This window comes from Diabrotica virgifera, chromosome 1 (assembly GCF_917563875.1).
Source record: "Diabrotica virgifera virgifera chromosome 1, PGI_DIABVI_V3a".
Classification (NCBI taxonomy): domain Eukaryota; kingdom Metazoa; phylum Arthropoda; class Insecta; order Coleoptera; family Chrysomelidae; genus Diabrotica; species Diabrotica virgifera.
The window spans coordinates 316,513,044-316,533,497 of NC_065443.1; the positions used below are offsets into that span (position 1 = coordinate 316,513,044).

General features: G+C 31.8%; 1 protein-coding gene across 3 annotated transcripts in view; it reads left to right on the plus strand.

The window, feature by feature from the left end:
* The window catches only part of LOC126879252 (zinc finger protein 239-like), a 49,501-nt gene extending 32,231 nt beyond the window's left edge, over positions 1–17,270 (plus strand). For 2 of the 3 annotated variants that reach the window (XM_050642320.1, XM_050642319.1), the window contains one exon: positions 813–6,085. In XM_050642320.1, coding sequence (XP_050498277.1) covers positions 813–1,675 — 863 coding nt within the window. In that variant the 3' untranslated portion in view covers positions 1,676–6,085. Of the gene's footprint in view, positions 1–812; positions 6,086–16,804 lie in introns of those variants that run through there. The other variant, XM_050642321.1, reaches the window with a different exon arrangement.
* Positions 17,271–20,454: the final 3,184 nt, after the last annotated feature.

Here is a 20,454-nt window from a genome sequence, read left to right on the forward strand (position 1 = left end):
TTGCAACAAAGTAACTGTTGAACTGGTTAGCGATTTCTTTGCTATCTTGACATGTAGAATACATACCTGTTTCAAATTGAACATATTGAGGTGAACCTTTGGATTTAATGTTCACTAAATTTTTTAATGTTCTCCACATTTCTTTGGGGTTGTGTCTAAATCTATTTTATTAAAATAATAAAGATTTTTTTTAGTTTTTAACAAATTAACAACTTCATTACGATATCTTTTAAAATTACTCCACAACTCCTGCTTAAACGGTTCAAGTGCTGTTTTAAAAGTTCTATAAGCATTGCCACGTAATTTTATAAGAGAGTAAACTTCGTTATCAAACCAAGGTAGCTTTAAGTTAAACCGGCAGATTTGAATAGGTGCTGTTTTATTGATTTCAATCTCACAATTTAAAAATAACTCATTAAAAATCGAGTCAACATCAACAGAATTCAAATTCCAGTTATAATACATTAAATTAGTTTGAATTGTCAAAATATTACTCTGACTTAAATTTCTAAATTTCTTAACATTATAAGGCTCTGTACTTTTAGTATTTCTTAGATTAACAGAAATAATGGAGTGGTCAGTTAATTTTGGAGTTTCATGAACATTTACTATGATATTATTAGTATTTGACAGGACATAATCTACCAGTGTTTTAGATTGCATTTATTAATGACGCACTGAAAAAAGCCTCATACAATACTAAATTAAATAATTTTCTCAATAGACACTAATATTTGAAAATATTCTGTTCTGTTCTGTTCTGTAATTTATGCATTAAGCTTTTTTATATTATATTTTGGTTTTTATTTTAGATTTTCCCAAGAAGAACGACACTTTGGAAGTCACGAAAACAGAAGTACATTCATCTAATAAAGAAAAACATACGAGTCAACCTGCAGAAGAAAAAACATTCGAATGTGAAATTTGTGAGAAGCAGTTTGACGAAGCATGTAAATTGAAAAAACATTTAAAAGTGCACACTCGAGAAAAGTCCTACAAGTGTGAAATTTGTTTTAAACAGTTCAGTCAATCAGGTAATTTAAAAAAACATTTGAGAATGCACACTGGTGAAAAACCTTACAAGTGTGATATTTGTTTTAAGCAGTTTAGTCAAAATCAAAGTTTAAAAACGCATTTAAGAGTACACACTGGAGAGAAGCCTTACAAGTGTGAAATTTGTTCTAAGCAATTTACTCATGTAGGGAGTTTGAAAGGACATTTGATAGTACATACTGGTGAAAAACCTTACAAGTGTGATATTTGTTTTAAGCAGTTTAGTCAACATGAATATTTAAAAACGCATTTAAGAATACACACTGGCGAAGAATCGTACAAGTGTGAAATTTGTTCTAGGCAATTTAATCGAAATGGAAATTTGAAAACACATTTAAGAATACACACTGGGGAAACGCCATACAAGTGTGAAATTTGTTTTAAGCAGTTTAGTGAAGCAAGAAATTTGAAACAACATATTATATGTCACAGTGGAGAAAACCCTTATAAGTGTGAAATTTGTTTTAAGCAATTTACTCAAGCACGAAGTTTGAAATCACATTTGAGAATACACACGGGAGAAAAACCCTACAAGTGCGAAACTTGTTTCAAGCAGTTTGCTCGATTAGATTATATGAAAAGTCATATGAATACACATCAGAGAAAAAAGTTACAAGTGTGAAATTTGTTTTAAGGTACATACTAGTACACTTTACAAGACCAAAAATCTTTTTTTTATTTATTTATTTATTAACGGGATAAATCCAATACATACAAAATACAATAAAGCAGAGCTTTCGTCATAATAATGAAAATATAAAAATTAGATACACGTAAAACTACAACTATAAAACACAAACATAAAAAAAAAGAATGTGTATGTACTTTGTACGCACGTAAGAAGTTTTACTTCTATTATATGATTTCAACGAAATAAATACACTTTCAACAGGTTATTTGTATTTAAAGATTAAACTAATTTTTACTTACTACTTTCCAAAAATTTTTATTAAAACAATACTAAAATAAAAAAAAGTTAGATAACACACGGAATCGAACCAGCGACCTCTCGATCTCCGGTCGAACGCGCTACCACCGAGCTAAACTACCTTTGCTCTGACAGCTTACAAGATTTCTCATACATACTGACAAATAATTTAATAGACCAAGAAGTGAGGTATAAAAATACTTTAAAATTTAAAGTATATACTTACTATTATTATAAAATATTTTATTCCCGAGGAAGACAAATCCAAAGACACGAAAATTATAATAAATAATACATTTACTAAAAACACTAATATATTCTTTTAATGACTCATTTGCGCTGATACATAGGTACATAATTTGAAAGATTAGCAACGAACTACATACTGTCTGTCGGCGCATGCGCCAGGCAAGTATAAAATTTCACCCTCGATCGTAAAGAAGTATAACTTCAATAAAAAAGAATATAAATTATTTTTAAATGATGAAAACAACTGTATCAATTACAACAGTTACATTTATTTAATTTTTTTTTAATTTAACCCTTAATATCCTGAATTAATATATTTAGAAAATTTTATTTTTTTTTTTGATTTTTATGTATTCAGGAGAAGGTTTTCAAACAAAATACATACATTTTTTTCTTAATTATTTTTGATTTTTTAGAAAATTGCCGTGACATATATGTAACGCTAGGACGATATAGGAGCAAACATATTTAAAAGATTTTCGATTATAAATTTCAAAATAACAGACAAATACAAAACTATATATAGCATCAACATCTAAAGTTTCAACGGCATCAATTATCTCCAGCGCCTCTTGAAGAGAAAACCCTTTTCTGGAACAAACAATACGTTACAATTCCAAAAGTTCCGATTTTTGCTCCCATATGTTCCTAGCGTTACATATATGTAACACCAAAAATTAAAGGAATTTTTTACAAAACCAGGATAAAATTTCTAAAAACTTATATTATCAATAAGAAAAGACATTAATTTATTCTCAATTGAAAACACTTTAAACAAAATATAATAACAAAAGAATAGTAAAAATAAACTTACTCAAACTTGAGATCCATTTTTATCATAAATAATAAACACCGTCACATAAAACACTCAAGTAAATAAAAAGATTAGATCAAATCCTCGAATCAACTGCTGAAAACTAGTAAACAGGTGTCCCTTGAAAGTCTTGCATCATCATCTAGTTAAAATTAGGATCTCTTCCCGAATTTAAGGCTTTTTTTAAGATTTTAGCGGTTTTTGCGTTACATATATGTAACGCTAGGAGCTTAAGGGTTAAAATTCAAGACGCTCTAGTTCCTGTTTAATAGAGGAAATTGAAGAACCAAACAGATCTATTAGATGACTAAACTTGTTTCCATACAGGGTCAATCTACTAATTGGTGCATATTGACCATAATTTGTAGCATGCCGTTGTTCCTTGAATATTTGTGGATTTCGTGTCAATCTAGCAGGTATATTAAAGTATACAAGACTTATCAATTCTTCAGAGTTAATAACACCAGAGATAATTTTGCGAGGATAACAAATATTCAATATGACTCTTCTGCGTTCAAGAATTTGTAAATTTAATTTCATTAATATATCGAGGGGTTTGAGCGAAAACCCGATAAATATCAAAATTATGAAATCTGGTATTTTTATTTCTGCTGTAGTAAAAACACGTCCCCTACCACTGGTAAATGTTATTATTTGATATTTACATTTTTAAGCACAATAACTAATAAAAACCAAAAATGGTAAAAACCGGTAACTCATATTTTTAAATAACACCAACCCGATATATAACTTTACTGATAAAAATACTTTGTTGTAAACATATTTTTATAATATGAGAATTAGGGTGGTTCAAGATCTTATGTGAAAAACTCGAGTTGAATGTAAAAGCCAAGGGACCTCCCAATTCTTTTCTAATTGATAAAAGAAGTAAGGGGCCAAAATATGAAAGCCATAAGTCACTTGGAAGGCAGTGCTCAATACTGTTTAAGTAATGAAAACGGGAATATTTTTATCGATTTTTGAAAAAATTACAAGTCATATTAGGATACAAAAACTTAATTTATTTGTTTATTTTACATTGGAACCCATGTTTAAAATAAGTACATTTTATAGTCAAGACGATAATAAAAATGAACTCTTTAAATTTCGTCTTTGGAAATGGATGGTTTCTGTAGGCTTTCTAGAACTGCCTTCTTTGTTGGCTCAGTCGGGACTTATTTTCGATTATCCTCTACAATCTGCAGTAACAGCTGTTTTTCGTACTCATCATTTGTTATGAGTTTGTTAAAATCTTGAAATAGTTTTACACCTCTTTCTGCGATGTCCTTGACCACTTTGATTTTATTTACTGTATTTTTTGACTCTTTAAACTCTGGGTCCTGTTCCCATTCACTTGGGTGCTTGTTTAAAAATTTTTGCATAATGTTTAGCTTAGTAAACAACAACATTATTCTACTATTAGCAAAATCAGCCAATTCACATTCATCACTTAGGAAATCAGCATTTCCTCTAATCATCCTTGGCGGTGCTGGGACAGACATCTTATTCACTATGCTCACTTTGATTTCAAGGCTCACTTTATTGGAAAAAAGTGATGATAACCCGACCATTTCGTCAGATAGGTGCCACAAATGTGGCTGCAAGGCTTTTTTGATAGTTTTAGCTTCATCAATGACGCTGTATTTCCCAGCCTCTTTCCAAAAAATTAGGTCGTTGAAAGCTGCATTGGCGCTAATTGGAGCCTCAACCCAGTTTTTCACATAAAAAAGTGCACCGAAACGGATAAATCTGTCGATAAGTTTTCTTTCTCCTTGTTTGTGAGATGGTAAACTCCTTGACCTACTAAAAGGTACAACTTATATGCATAAATAAGCTTCACCATCCACCGAGCGTGGTGTATAGGCCAGGTGCTCTCCATTGAATTTTTTCTATTGGTTGTCCCAACACCAACAGCGTCAGTTCAAAAAGTTCTAGGTATTCATCTCAAGGCTGGTCTTTTTTACTAAGATGATGTAGCAAGGACTCGATGGCACTGTTTTTTAACTCAGATTCTCCAGAGGGAAAAATTAATGGTGTGTAATCCGATCGATCAACTGCATTCCATGATTACTTCAACCTTTTAAATATGGCAATTTCAGGAGAGATTGAAGGTTCCAAACACCATGCAAATACTTTGCTCAAAATGATTTCCATTATGTGATGGCGAGACGACAACCATAGAAGTTCTTTATTCAGCTTATTTTCAAGGAAAGTGCATGCACTACTCTTAAGACCAGTATTGACGGTTGTTGTGTCAAAGCCCATACCAATGACTTTATCATCAAGATCCCATGTTTTAAGATTTTTAAGTACAGCATCTCCACTGTTCAAACCTGTTCCACTAGCCAATGTTGGCACCCCCAGTAGTTTCTCATTTCCACCAGCATAGGAAACTAGCACTGGTAGTCTATCTACCTTTTGTGAACCTAAAATATCGGACAGGATTTTGCTGTCTCAATGAACAACAAATTGGTTCTTTGATGTCTAAGTTTGATTGAATATCTGTTGAAAAATTCTGTCTTGCTGCTTCTCGTTTCCTTTCTACAGAACTTCTTGAAAGCGGTAATTCCGCAGGATCATATCCAAATATTATTCATGTCAAATACCCAAAAGTAACAAATACTTGATGTTTTATAACTCCTTTACACTCCAGTACCTTCATGTTGAAACTGCTGAAAATGTTTAATATCAACTGTAATAAAGAGATCAACAGCTTTGTTAACTTCTGAATCTTGAAAAACAAACAAACAAACATTTTCTTAACTTAAGTGTTTTACGGAAATTTATGAAAACTAAATGTTGTTGAGCACTGCCTTCCATATGTTCTGGAGTGTTAAGATTTGGCATAGATTATTCTTTTATTAGATATAACAAAATGGGAGAGTCCCTAGGTCTGTAAAAAAACTTGAGTTTTTGGACCACCCTAATGAGAATCCAGTAGAATCATTTATCTTCTTTTTCCTGTCTGAAGTTACTAATTTTATTAGAAATATTTCGAAGTTAAAAACTGATAATTAATTTTATCGGACATGAAGATTATAGGTCTGGATCCCGCGTTTGAAAAAAAAGTTGATTAATAGCAAGGTGAAAATTTGTTAATATCTTAAGGGTGTCTAGTCGGACAAACTTTGATATATGGGAACACTGGCACTGGGAAAGTTTTAATTGTGGAACAGGTTAAAAATTTGGAACGGTCAGACCACGAAAACGGCACATGTATTTTGTCCGACAGAACAGACTTAAACTCTTCGAACAGAGATTAAACTCTCATGCAAAAATCAGACTGCTATTTATCACCAAATGGACGTTTTAATGAGTGGAACATGTAGAATATGTCAAATGACAGGAATTATGACAGGTGATAAATAGCAGTGTGATTTTTTGCATGAGAGTTTAATCTCGGTTCGGAGAGTTTAAGTCTGTTCTGTCGGACAAAATAAATGTGCCGTTTTCGTGGTGTGACCGTTCCAAATTTTTAACCTATTCCACAATTAAAACTGCCCCTGTTTCAGTGTTCCCATATATCAAAGTTTGTCCGACTAGTCACCCTTAAGCTATTAACAAATTTTCAGCTTGCTATTAATCAACTTTTTTTTCATACGCGGGATCCAGAACTATTACAAAATTGTTCATTTTGTCAAAATATATTCATGCGAAAATCCAATAAAGAATTTTAGACTATGATAGTTTATTTTTCAGCTTTTTTTTCCTGCGAAAACCCAGTAAAAGATGGCGTAAATTAACAATTGAATATTACGAAAACAAAAAAAAGCGGTTAGAATGGGGCCCATATTTATAATAAAAAACAAACTCAGAGCTTCCAAAGTACCACAGTAAATCAATTGTAGTAAATTTAAATTTAAGTGTACTGAAAAGATATTTGAAGACTATTGAAACTCTGTAGAAATTACTGGAGTCTAGTAGTAGTAGTAGTAGTAGTCTAGTGTAGAAATTTTTTTATTTTTGAAGTTATACTTCTTTACGCGCGATATGAGGGTGAATTTTTATATGTTAAAACCTACGATCCCGGCGCATGCGCATTATAACTTTGTTCTGATTGGACGTTCAAATGACATGTCAAAAATTATCCAATATGGCAGCTGTAGTGCAGCTGTGGTTTGGACGGTGGACGGTTTGGTTATGTATGGTTGTTGCGTTTTAAAATTTGTGGGAAGAGAAACAACAAAGGTTAGTTAATAGTTATACTGCCTTTTTAAATAGTTTACGTATTATATTTTTGAAGTTATACTTCAAAATGTTTTAATTTATGTATGTATCAGTCCAGAAAAGGTGTGGAAAGAATATATTGGTGTTTTTAAATATATTTTTCTACAAACTTGTTAAAAATACAATTTTTAGGACTCCATAGGAGCGTTAAAAATGCTACTTTAAGGCACTAGTGCTTTAAAAATTTTAAGGCACTGCAGTTAAAAGTGAATTGTCAAATTGTGAAACGTCAAAATATTTATATTTCATTTATTAACATTAATATTAATAATACAACTTGCGCAATTTGAAAAAGGTGGTTTAAAAGGTTTTTTATTATAATTTTGTGTCTTTGGATTTGTCTTCCTTGGGCGTAAAATAAAAAACATCTATTTTTATATTTAACTTGTCACCGTGATGTATAATTATGTATATCTGAAAGGTAACTAGCATGCGGCTTGATGGCCTTGTTGGTAGAGCATTGGACCAGAGATAAAAAAATCGCGAGATTGCGGGTTCAAATCCCGGACGATTCATATTTTTTTCTTTTTTTTTTAATATTTGGCATTGTTTTGGTTAATTTTTGGTAATTATTGTTAATTTTTTGTATTGTAACTGTTAAGTAGGTATATTTATTTCGTTGAAATTATATTATAATAGAAGTATAACTTCTTACGTGCGTACAAAGTACACACACACATTCTTTTTTTATTTATTTATTTATTAACGGGATACCACCCAATTTAATATATACACAAAATATTATATCTAGTGCTAGTGATACAATAAATATAAAGATATAGTAAATATGTATGACAAAAATTGGCAATGCACCTATATAGAAAAAACAAATATTAAAATAATACAAAGTAAATAACAAATATAAATCACATAAGATTACAAAAAATTTTTTAAACACTGTCCACAAACATTTTCCGAAGCGCACAGCAACAAATCATACATTTTGTACAATATAACTGTTAAACTAATTAGGACTAGACTTCCCTAGAAATCTAGAGGTCCCTAAAACTTCCCAAAGAAAGGAACGAACATTTAGTAAGAAATGTTTGTTTCCACTAGCTTACCATGAATGAATTCCAGTGTGTCAAAAGTTTTTTACAAAAACGCTGTGTATATTCTCAGATGCTATAATAAATGCTGTAGCTAACAGTGCTTCTAATGGATGATATTCTAAAGAAGACAATAGCGGAAAGCGGTAACCAGTTAATAAAAATATCAAAAGATATTGGTTTGAATTAAAAAAGCACTCCTACTCAAAAACACTCCAATTTATCAAAGTTATATACAAGTACCCTTCCAATAAGTGAACTAAGGAAAACTAAGATCCAGACCCCGAAGGTCCTTCAGAGATGAAGTAGACGAAGCAATGGAGAGAAGAAATCTACAGGAAGGTGACTTGCAAGACAGAAAGAGCTGGGGAGAACGGTTGAGTGAAGGAATACAGTGAAAACTGTCTATATCCTTAGTATATAGATGAGCAATATTTTTACTTTTTCGAAAATTTTGGGGGGAGGTCTACCGATTTCCCCCAAATTTTAGTATGTTGTTGTCCTACAAGAAAAATGGCTCTCTAAATTTTTTCAGATTTTTTGAGCTCAGGCGGCCATTTTGTGAGCCTTAAAAAAAACAAAAAATAACAATTTTAACACTTTTTGAAGAATTTTTTTCAAGGATCCCTCTTCACAGAAAATGATTTTGAAAACGTCATACTTTATCTACTGATGTCTACTTTTAACTTGAATTTTTTCAACTCTTGTCAAACGTCAAGGCGCCATTTTGGTAAAAATTAAAGTAGACCCACCTTTTAGCAAAAATGACCATATTCAAACAGCTATAAAACAGCTTTTAAGTAACGCAGCTATACTTAGGTAGTAACTAGTCGAAATATCTAAAAAAACGTCTACAATTTTGTTTTATAAAGTTTTTTTCGTGCTTCACAACTTTTCAAGCTACGGTCGTTTAAAAAGTGCTCTTTTTACAAAAAACGCGTATTTTCGCATTTTCAAGGAGGTGCAACTTTTTTCTGCCAACTTCGAATTGCACAAAAAAAATTTCTACGGTAGTTTTTAACATATATTATAAGCTTCTAAGGAAATTTCTTTGGCTATTTGCTTTTAGATCCTTCGACTGAACCTCTAAAAATAGATTTAATTCTAAAAAAGGCGAAACTTTGTATTTTCGAGGCTTGGAAACTTATATAAGTAAGTTATCATTTTTGAGGTTGCTAAGTGCCTAAATTGAAGATTAAATATTCAGTTTTAAGATTCTGGTAAAAAATGGAGGCCTATTTTAATACATTCGCGTCTCCTCGTATATTAAGCCGCCGCTCCCATTCTCATAATAATAAATAATTAAAAAACAACGGTCTATATTAAAACAAGGCCAGATTTCTCATCACAATCTTAAAACTGAGTATTTAAACTTCAATGTAGGCAGTTAGCAACCTAAAAAATTGCAATGTACATTATGAATTTCCAAGCCTAGAAAATGCATATTTTCGCATTTTTCAGTTTTACACCACTTTTAACTCGAAAACTATCAACTTTAGAGAAAAATGAGAAGAGACCTTTTTTGTTTAGAATGATCCAAAAAACCTAAGAATAGTACATTGTTTACCGGGTAGGAAAAGCTTAACATTCCTGGACGACTGTGAAGATTGCTAAGTCGAGGCGCAAGCCGAGACTTAGCAACACAGAGTCCAGGAATGTGGCTTTTCCTACGAGGTAAACATACTATTTTTCCGCAAATCGTTTAAAATTCGACAGATATTGATTGATTTAAAAAAAACGCGATAATTTTATTCCCAGATAAATGGTGCTTTGAAATTCCTAATAAAATTACTTGGGTTACTATGGAAACGTATTGAGGTTGAATTGTCAAACTTGACGCTTATAAATTTAATTGCTGGTGTTCTCGAAAGTAAAATGATAAGTGATGATGAAATTTCCATTCCTGGGACTCCTCCAGAGCTGGTTGAGGCAGTGAATACTGCTTCATTAGAATTATTGCCAAAGAAATCAAGAGAAAAGTACGAAAATGCATACAGACGTTTTATGGATTATCGCATGAGTAAAAATATGTATTATCATTTATGTAGAACACTAACAACTGTACGGAAATATCATTTCCTTACAGTAAGGAAATGACATTTTCTTACAGTAAGGAAGTCCTGACTTTTTCTTCAAGAAATTTTGACAGGAATGTCAAAATTTCCTGGCGATTTGCGGAAAAATATTTTCCGGGGCCAAAAACAGTGATTAATTTTTTCATACAGGAACGGCCTCACAATATCGACAATACATTCACTTTAATTAAATATTAAAATTGTCATAACTTTGGTTTCGTAAATGGTAGGAACTTCTTTCAGAGCTTAAAATAAAGGTGTTTTTTTCTACTTTCATAATTCATGATGTATGGAGGGGATAAATAGCCCCTGCTTTAGCGGGGTAGGTCAACAGGTTAAGGTATATTAGCTCACAAAGGTATCAAAATTCGCGATTTTTTAGAGGTTCAGATGAAGGATTTAAAAGCAAATAGCCAAAGAAATTCCTTTGGGAGCTTATAATATATGTTAAAAGCTACCGTCAAAAAATTTTTTGTGCAATTCGAAGTTGGCATAAAAAAGTTGCACCTCTTTGAAAATGCGAAAATACGCGTTTTTTGTAAAAAGAGCACTTTTTAAACGACCGTAGCTTGAAAAGTTGTGAAGCACGAAAAAAACTTTATAAAACAAAATTATAGACATTTTTTAGATCTTTCGACTAGTTACTACCTAAGTATAGCTGCGTTACTTAAAAGCTGTCTTATAGCTGTTTGAATATGGTCATTTTGGCTACAAGGTGGGTCTACTTTAATTTTTACCAAAATGGCGCCTTGACGTTTGACAAGAGTTGAAAAAATTCAAGTTAAAAGTAGACATCAGTAGATAAAGTATGACGTTTTCAAAATCATTTTCTGTGAAGAGAGACCCTTGAAAAAAATTCTTCAAAAAGTGTTAAAATTGTTATTTTTTGTTTTTTTTAAGGCTCACAAAATGGCCGCCTGAGCTCAAAAAAATCTGAAAAAATTCAGAGAGCCATTTTTCTTGTAGGACAACAACATACTAAAATTTGGGGGAAATCGGTAGACCTCCCCTCAAAATTTTCGAAAAAGTAAAAATATTGCTCAGATATATATAAAATCATAAAAACGCAAAGAGAAATGGAAAGACAAATGTTGCACATAAGACTAATGGACAAAAACAGGAACGAGTGAATAAGAGGGAAAACAAAAGTTAGGGATGTTAGACAAGAAGTTGCAAAATTGAATGGAGATTTGCCAGACACAATATAAGACTAATGGAACAAAATTCTTATAAATTGGAGACCATGGGAATATAGACTAGAGAGAGGAAGGTTCCAAATAAGATGAGCAGATGATATCAAGAAGCAGAGCCTATTTTAATTCAAATCAGGCCCGATGCCGTACACAATTTTCGGGCCCCTAAATATGATTTAATAATAATAATAACTTTTTTAAATAAATTAATTATTTAATAGAAATATACTTGCACCAAAAATTTAAATTTTAAATAAGTTTAAATTTTTATTAACAATAAATAAAATTTAAAAACGATTGAACGTTGTTTATTATTACAGTCATACAGGTTGAAGGTTCACATTTTTTTAAGATACTCAACTGAAATTTAAATTTTAATCGCGGCCTACTGCGAATCCACAAACAGGGTAATTTTTCTGTATTTTAATTCGCGTTAGCTAGAGTTATCGGAAAAAGTTATTTGAAAAAGTACTTCCAAATCTTATTCTAACCCCAACCAAATTGCATGACAAAATTCGCACTTTTAGTTTTTTCAGTATTTGTAGTCAGGATAGGGCTTACAATACCGGGATCCCGGACGATATTTTCCGGTATTCGATACCGGTATTTATAATAAAAATACCGGTATTTCGGTATTACCTTAATTTATAAAAAGTGAATTGACGCACAATAAACTTTCTTCTAAGATATTTTTGCTATTACAAAAAATTATTTTTGAAGATAAACTACCAATATAAAATATCATTGTAAAAAATATTTATTACACAAATTCATTACACATACAAGTCAAGTATATCGCTTTCTAAAAGCGTGAATATCGTTAATTTAAGGCGAACGGTGATACATATCAGCTTCTACAACCAAATTATTAAATCTCGTGTATACAAATATGTATATAAAATGAGTTCTTAAAATTGAGTTCAAAAATTCTTAAATATTTAAAATTAGACTACTTTATTTTATAAATAAGCCGAAAGATTTATTAATCAGAATTGTTTTTACATTTTCAGATCTATTTTTCATTTTTTTGTGTATTGTGGTGTATAAATTAGGCTCACTTATTTTCTGAATTAATAATAATAATTGAAAATATATAGCGGTCTAAATACAGAGTAATCCATATAAAATATTTGTCACAGTAAGTTAATCTTTGTATTAATATATTTTAAAGTTAAATTAATTTACAAATGGCAAATTTCATGAGTAAAAGTACTATCCTATTATATGCAAAATTTATCCTAGAACCAAATATATATAGTTTTTCTATTTGCACATTTTTTGTATTTATATATTCCTACTCTCTAGGAATGTTATAAACAACATCTACTCATTTCAAAACAAAATTTAATAGGTTTCATATATTGTTTAATATATGATAAGTTAATATATATTGTTTAATATATGATATTTAACAAGTCGATATAACAACTGAGGATAGTATAAATATAACGCGTATATTTTTTATTCATAATACCGGGATCCCGGTATTTGAAATTTTAAATACCAAATACCGGTATTGAGATTTTGGCTCGGTATTGTAAGCCCTAAGTCAGGACCGTAAAATTCGTCTGTCCCGTGATGCATCTCAGGCCAACCAATTTTAAGTTTTAGGATCCTGACTACAAATAATAAGAAAAACTAAAAGTGCGAATTTTGTTATGAAATTTGGTACGTGGGGTTAGAATAATATTTGGATTCTTGTAGGATTGGGCCTAACCTAACCTCCTATCTATGAACCTTGGTCGAGCCAGTGCCGGTTTAACCTAACTTCGCGCCCTGAGTACTAGAGATTTAGGGGCCCCCTTCATTGCTATTCGTTGTCAATTTTTTTAACAAAAAATCACATGCATTAACTATAAACGTTTATTGTAAAACCAATACATTTTTAAAAATTAAAAAAAAGATTTTTAAAACAGACGAGAAAAATAGCAAACGTAAAAATATTCCAAAAAATACATTTGAAAATATAAAAAAAAACAGAAAGTTCTACAGAACAACACATAACAATCAAAAAAAAAATATTCTAAAAAATATACAAGACAAAAATTAGCTCACTTTTTTCTTGACTTATCAAAATTCAGTTGCTCCACTTCTTCATTTTTTACAATACGATAGTGATAATGCGTCTAGGTTTTCTTGATCCTTTGACTTTCAATATATGTATATTTATTCTTTTTAAAGCCAAAAAGGACCGCTCGCCTGACGCATTAGAAATTGGTATCGTCAAATAAACTTGCAGCGTTGTATTCCGTCCGTGTGTTCAATCGACGCTTGCAGTAAAGTTAAAAATTGGCAAACGTTGCCATTACATCCTGGATGACACCAAATTTTCAAATTCAAATTTTTATTGAAATTTTGGCATAACGTTATATTATTATAATGAATAATTTCATTATGCAAGATCTCTGGGTTTCATCAACATCTTTTTTATATTCCTCGCATGAAATATTAAGTCACTTTTTGACTTCTTCTTTATTTAGCGTACAAAAACATCTACCTAACAGCTGATGTAACATCTTTGTAGCATTATATTCTCTTTAAAAGATTTTCAGAAATATTGTGGCATATAGGTAACATTAAATAGGTACTTCAAGTCTGAATATCTATTGTCCCTTTAAAATTGTTTCACTTTCAACTGCTTCATCGAAAATATTTTTTCTTTGTTTTTTGAAGGCCAATTCTATAGAATATGTTTGAGATTATTCCCTTCACAAAAAAATATTTTTGTGAAATTCTACTCCAATTGACACGCCCAAGTCCACAGTTTCTAAGGTTTTTCTTATTGCATTCACTCATTTTAAAATCCTTGCCCAAATCAGTGTCAATAGAGTATCCAAGTTTGAAGCGTTTTACATGTCTGCTCATATGGGGACAAGGAAAGAACTAACCATAAAAATACTGGGGGGTAGAAATGGGGCTAGTAGAAGGAACAGACACGCAAACCCTCACTGCAAGACGGCAGCTCATTTTTTATGCGTTGGCTGGGTCGTAGATTCGTTAGGGAAGGGGAGGGGTGTTAAGATGACTAAACTACCATAACCAAATACTAAAGGGTACTTACTCTGACTAGAGGATCTTTCTACTATTTAACAAAACAGGACGCCGTTCGAAACAAATCCTCTGGTTCATATATGGGTACTTACTAGACATTTTCCTCACTTACGGGTACCAAATGGGGGGACATTCATCTTCGATTCCTCTATGGGGTTAAACTGGGCAACATATTTTCTCAATTTGTTGGCTTCTATGCCATATCCTTCTTCTACTCTACAACTTACATCATTTGTATTAGAATTTAGTTAAAATTTTTCCAAAATAGGGGTTACAGAAAACAAATAAAAGAAGGTACATTTTACTATGTTTATTTTAATTATTTTAAACCTTTAGAAATTTTATTTCTCCTTTAAACAAAAAAATCTATATTTCCAAACATCTTTTTTTTTTAATTCTTTAAACAAAAAAAAAGGGAATGATTGACATTACTACAGGATAAAAAAATCTTCAACTTTACATTATTTTTCTATCAAAATTAAATACAACAACTTTGGTTAGCAGTGTACGTCAACACAAGATTTGACGCAGCTGTCAAATGTCAAAGTCACTGTCATTTATTGCCATTATGAAAGCAAACTGCAAATTATTATTATATTTTAAAATTCTTTACCAACAAACTTTATATCCTTTTGGAATCCTTACAAAATTTAAAAAATGTATCATACCTTGTTATTTTATCAATATCCATCGTCACACGGGTTACACGAAACAAAAACAACGGGGTCATTGACCTGAGGCGGGGAGGGACATGGCTTCACTCTTCAACTTCAGACAATCAACTGGAGGGTGGGGTGTGGGGGTAGACATTCCATAACACAAATTACAAAGGGGGTTCTGGGAAACTGGAACTTCTGCGACAGGAACTGGACATCAAAAAACAGGAACAGGACAAAAGACTTCTACACAATGGAACAAAACAAAGACTTCTACACAATGATGCCGGCTTATAGAACTGCGTCGCGAGTACTCGATTTTTTACCATATAAATCCATTATTATGGGTAAAATATCTTCCTAGAGCACTCACTAGTTTCAGATCTTTATAGCTTCACAACACGACCATTCTATCTTTATTACCGGCGGGGAACAAAGGGACTACGCCCTACTTCAAGCGAGTACCAGCCGAGGAGAAGATGCTATCACCTCGGGTCTTAAAGCTGGACTAAATTGCGCTTCGCTCTGAAGCTACAAACAGGAAAAGTACGACGAAGTACCGAGCGATTTTGATCCTTAGGGATGCTTACTTGACAAAAACTCACGTTACTCTCGGTTGGACTAAACCATTTTTTGAAGGGGGTTTCAACATTTCTTCTAGAAAGTTCATCTACGCATCAGCACTTCTTACAAATTCTGTGATTGCCTACTAAATAAACAGGAATCTTGTAACACATTGAAATGTTGTGCAATACTTCATAGCTGTACACAGGGGCGGCTTGGGATATTTTAATGATATTCAACTTCACAAAATAAATTTAAAAAAATGGACATTCTTTTTGGGAATTGGGATATTAAATTAATGTTGGAGTTTTTTCAAACGCTACAAGTTAACCTGTCGCAAAGGTATTTATCCATTTTATTATGCAGTGCCTTGACTTCACTTCTAACTGCTGATTCTTTGTCTCTATTAAAACTAAATATTGATAAAACCAAAGCTGTTATTTTTACTACTAAATATAAGTATAGTTTAATAAATTTAAATCTGATTAATTTACACATTAACAATGAAGAGATCAAAGTTGTAAAAACGGCAAAATATTTAGGTTTTCAGCTTGATAACGTGCTGTCATTTGATGGACATTTTGATTATATAAGTAAAAAAATTTCAAAAAAATTGTATTTTTTCACCAGAATAGCTCAAAATCTGTCGACTGAGACTAAGGTAACTGTATATAATACAATAATACAGCCACACTTTGATTACTGTGCATCGATTGTATATTTATTCAGTCTTAATAAAATTAGTCAGTTACAAAAACTTCAAAATAGAGGGATGCGCAGCATATTAAGAACTAGTAGAATAACGCCAATATTGATTATGTTAAAATCACTTGAATGGTTGTCAGTTCGTCAACGTTTGCATTACCTAACCATGGTTTTTGTGTATAAAATATTGAACTCGTTGCGTTAGCTCCATCTTACTTTCAAAAATATGTTTCTTTTCAGAGAGATGTACATGATTATAATACAAGGATATATAATACAAGGTTTAAAGAATATAATGAACTACCTCTCGATTTAAGAACTTGTAGAAATATTAATACATTCAAGTACAGTTTAAAAAAATTATAATATAGAGAATAAGATGTGTTGAATGTATTTGTGTTGCCTTATATGTATACTTATTGTGCTTACATTAATCGCATTAATATTTTATTCAAAAGTTTGTGGCTTTCGATATTGACATTTTAATTAGTTTGAGTTTTTTACTTTTTAAATTTTAAATTATCAAATGTTTGTGGCTTTAGGTATTGACATTTTAAATTAGTTTTAGTTTTTTACTTTTTAAATTATGTTATGGACTATATCAATACTTGTATTGTTTTGACTATATGTACTTTAGCATGTTTATATTAGGTTATCCTATTTCAAATAAAGTATTATATTATTATATTATTATTATTGCTTAACTGGAAAAATATGTTTGATGGATCCGTAGTTTGTAAGTAAAGCATTTACAGCGTCAAAAGTTTCTACATGTTCTGTTTTCATCGCTTCCAGGAATTCATTGCAAGTTTGCTCAGACAGATAGCTAGCTAAACCTTTTCCTTTATTCGCATTCCGCTGTAAATGCAGAGCTAAGAAGTTGTCAAAAGCAAAGTATACAAGATAACTTAAGTAATTTCCCTTATGACGACTCGATAAATTCTCATGGGATCAACGAAAAGCTAGTCCTTGAGAAGCAAGTAATTTAATGGTGACAACAACTCTTCTTCGGTCTTAGGACCTTTACTCAATAGTCAGCTTCGCGTTCTACTTGCTCTTTCAAGCCAGCGTCTATAACTCCAATTTAACTAATGATCCATCTAAGTCCAACTGATGATCTTGTTATTAATGTAACCATAGAGTTCAGAAGAAATTTACTTTCTTCGTGAGATTTGAGTAAACTATTCAAATATTTCTAGTGGGTAAAATATATCCAAAATCAGTTAAACTATTTTTTTTTCAATTGAAAATAATTTGCACGGGTAACAATTAACACTTCTCTTCGCCTCCATTGGGTTTTACTCTATAAGAGTTGCTTTCATTTAATCTTCTACAATAAGCTTTGTCTCCAGCTTCATACATTTTTTTATAATTTTCTAAGGAATCGCTCTTTGGTTTAAAAGTTGTCACAGTGCTTATTTATCAGCCTTAAAATCAGACCATATCGAAATCGCAGGTATTTCGTAGTCTTTTTCTCTATTTAAAAAATATGACCCTCGATTATTTAGCGGACTTTAATTTGTTATTAATAAAAGGAAGCATCCCTCAGGGGCCCGGGCCCCTGGGCGCCCAGTAGATAAAACGGCACTGGGTCGAGCCACAAGTCCATATACTAAAGTTGGATTTATAGTTTGACGTAGACGCACTGGAAAAGATCAACACCGAATTTTGTGTACTCGTACTCGTGTTTATAAATGAACGCAAGCGCCTGACGGAACGGAAGAGTTCACCAACTTTCATCTTTTACAGTGAGTTTCTTACGTCTGGCCAATCAAAAGGAAGAATTTTGTTTTGTCACCCAAAGTGGACACGCCCTCATCAATTTTGTAAAGTTAAAGTTGTTTATCAACATATTCGAATTTTGTTAATTATTATTTGTTAATACAATGGATGTCAAGTTATTAATTTAATAAAAATATATCACAGAGTCATTTCAATATTTCAGATAAATGTGTTGTTTATTAGCCTAATTCGGGGTTATCCACACATATTATATGATAGGTAAATCCAATAAACAATTTAAAGACCAGGAAATGAAACAAAATAGTTGGAAATCCCACGGCATGTGGCACCAAGGAGCATACCTTCGTTTATTTCCTAATCCATGTAACACACAAAACAGATAAATAATAGGATAAGGCCCGCGCGGTCTTTTCACCTCCGAATAAAAGTTATTCGGAGGTTTATTTGACAGATTTACATGTAATCTGCCGGATAAACTTCTCAATAAATAGTTATTCGGAGGTGAAAACACCGGACCTAAGTATAAATAAATAAACACAAAGTTTATTTACTGTTCGTATAATTTATTAAGGCTATGTTGTTGAATTGACCATTCCAAATCACGTGATATAATATGGCCGGCAGTGGGCAAAAATTTAATATAGTCTGTTCGCTAAACTCAGACGCAATTATTCACTATTTAGTAATTATTGTTTGCCAATTTTACTTAAATTGGCAAAATTACCGACTAAAATATCTAGAAAGTTGCGTTCTGAGTTTAGCGAACAGACTATATTATAGGGTTTACATCAGTTTTTGTAATATCCTGTTTGGTTTTGTTTTTATTGTTAATTGTGCACCGAAAATGTGATAGCAAATAAATATAAACTAGTTTATCGCCTACAGAACTGAATTATCCCATAGTAGTTATTGACACAAACTGGTAACTAATATGGGATAATTCAGTTCTGTAGGCGATAAACCACTTCATATTTAATTTGTTATCACAATTTCGCAGATTTCCCTACACAATTAACATAAAAAAAAACAACCAAACAGGATTTTCTTTACAAATTAATGTCGATGTAAGGTTAAATTTTGCCCACACCCGGCCATGTTTGACGTTTCATTGGAATGCCTAATTAGAATTAAGTCAATTGACCATTCCAAATCACGTGATATAATATGGCCGACAGTGGGCAAAAATTTAATAATATAGGGTTTACATCAGTTTTTGTAAAGAATATCCTGTTTGGTTTTGTTTTTTATTGTTAATTGTGCACCGAAATTGTGATAGCAAATAAATATAAACTAGTTTATCGCCTACATAACTGAATTATCCCATAGTAGTTATTGACACAAACTGGTAACTAATATGGGATAATTCAGTTCTGTAGGCGATAAACCACTTCATATTTATTTTTTATCACAATTTCTCAGATTTCCCTACACAATTAACATAAGAAAAACAACCAAACAGGATTTTCTTTACAAATTAATGTCGATGTAAAGTTAGATTTTGCCCACACCCGGCCATGGTTGACGTTTCATTGGAATGCCTAATTGTTTACTCTTTCTACTCATGCGCAAAAATTCCGCTACGTCGAATTATAAATTGACATATATTATTTTCTTACGTCTCCGTTGCGTCTACGCTAGGTCAAAACTATAAATCCAACTTTACTCGCACGTCTGTTACCCCCTTAAGGCATTTAAGATTTTGCGCATGCGCGTCTTGCTCAAAACAATGTGAACTACGCGTTTACTTAGCCGACAAATTAATAAAATGAAATACTGCCAATTTTAATCATTCGGCAATCGTACGGTACTCATCGGTAGCCTAAATTCAGTTTTCGGTAATTACAACTTAATTAAATATTGACCGTATATCTAGCCGACATTAATAGAAATATTCACTTCTAAACAAAACTCATGGACAAAGCGATAGAGAATCGTTTGGTAGAAACGAAAATAGAAAAATATTTATTCGGTAATCACTAGTTACTGAGAAAATTACAAAAAAACAAGTAGCGCGATTCAAAATATAATCGCGACATGTGCGCCGACGTATTCGCGCACCCCCACCCCCGTCCGTCGTATCCGCCATGTTGGCAGGCATATTGAACATGTCTGAACAATGTGAAACGAAAACACTGAAACAGCTGGAA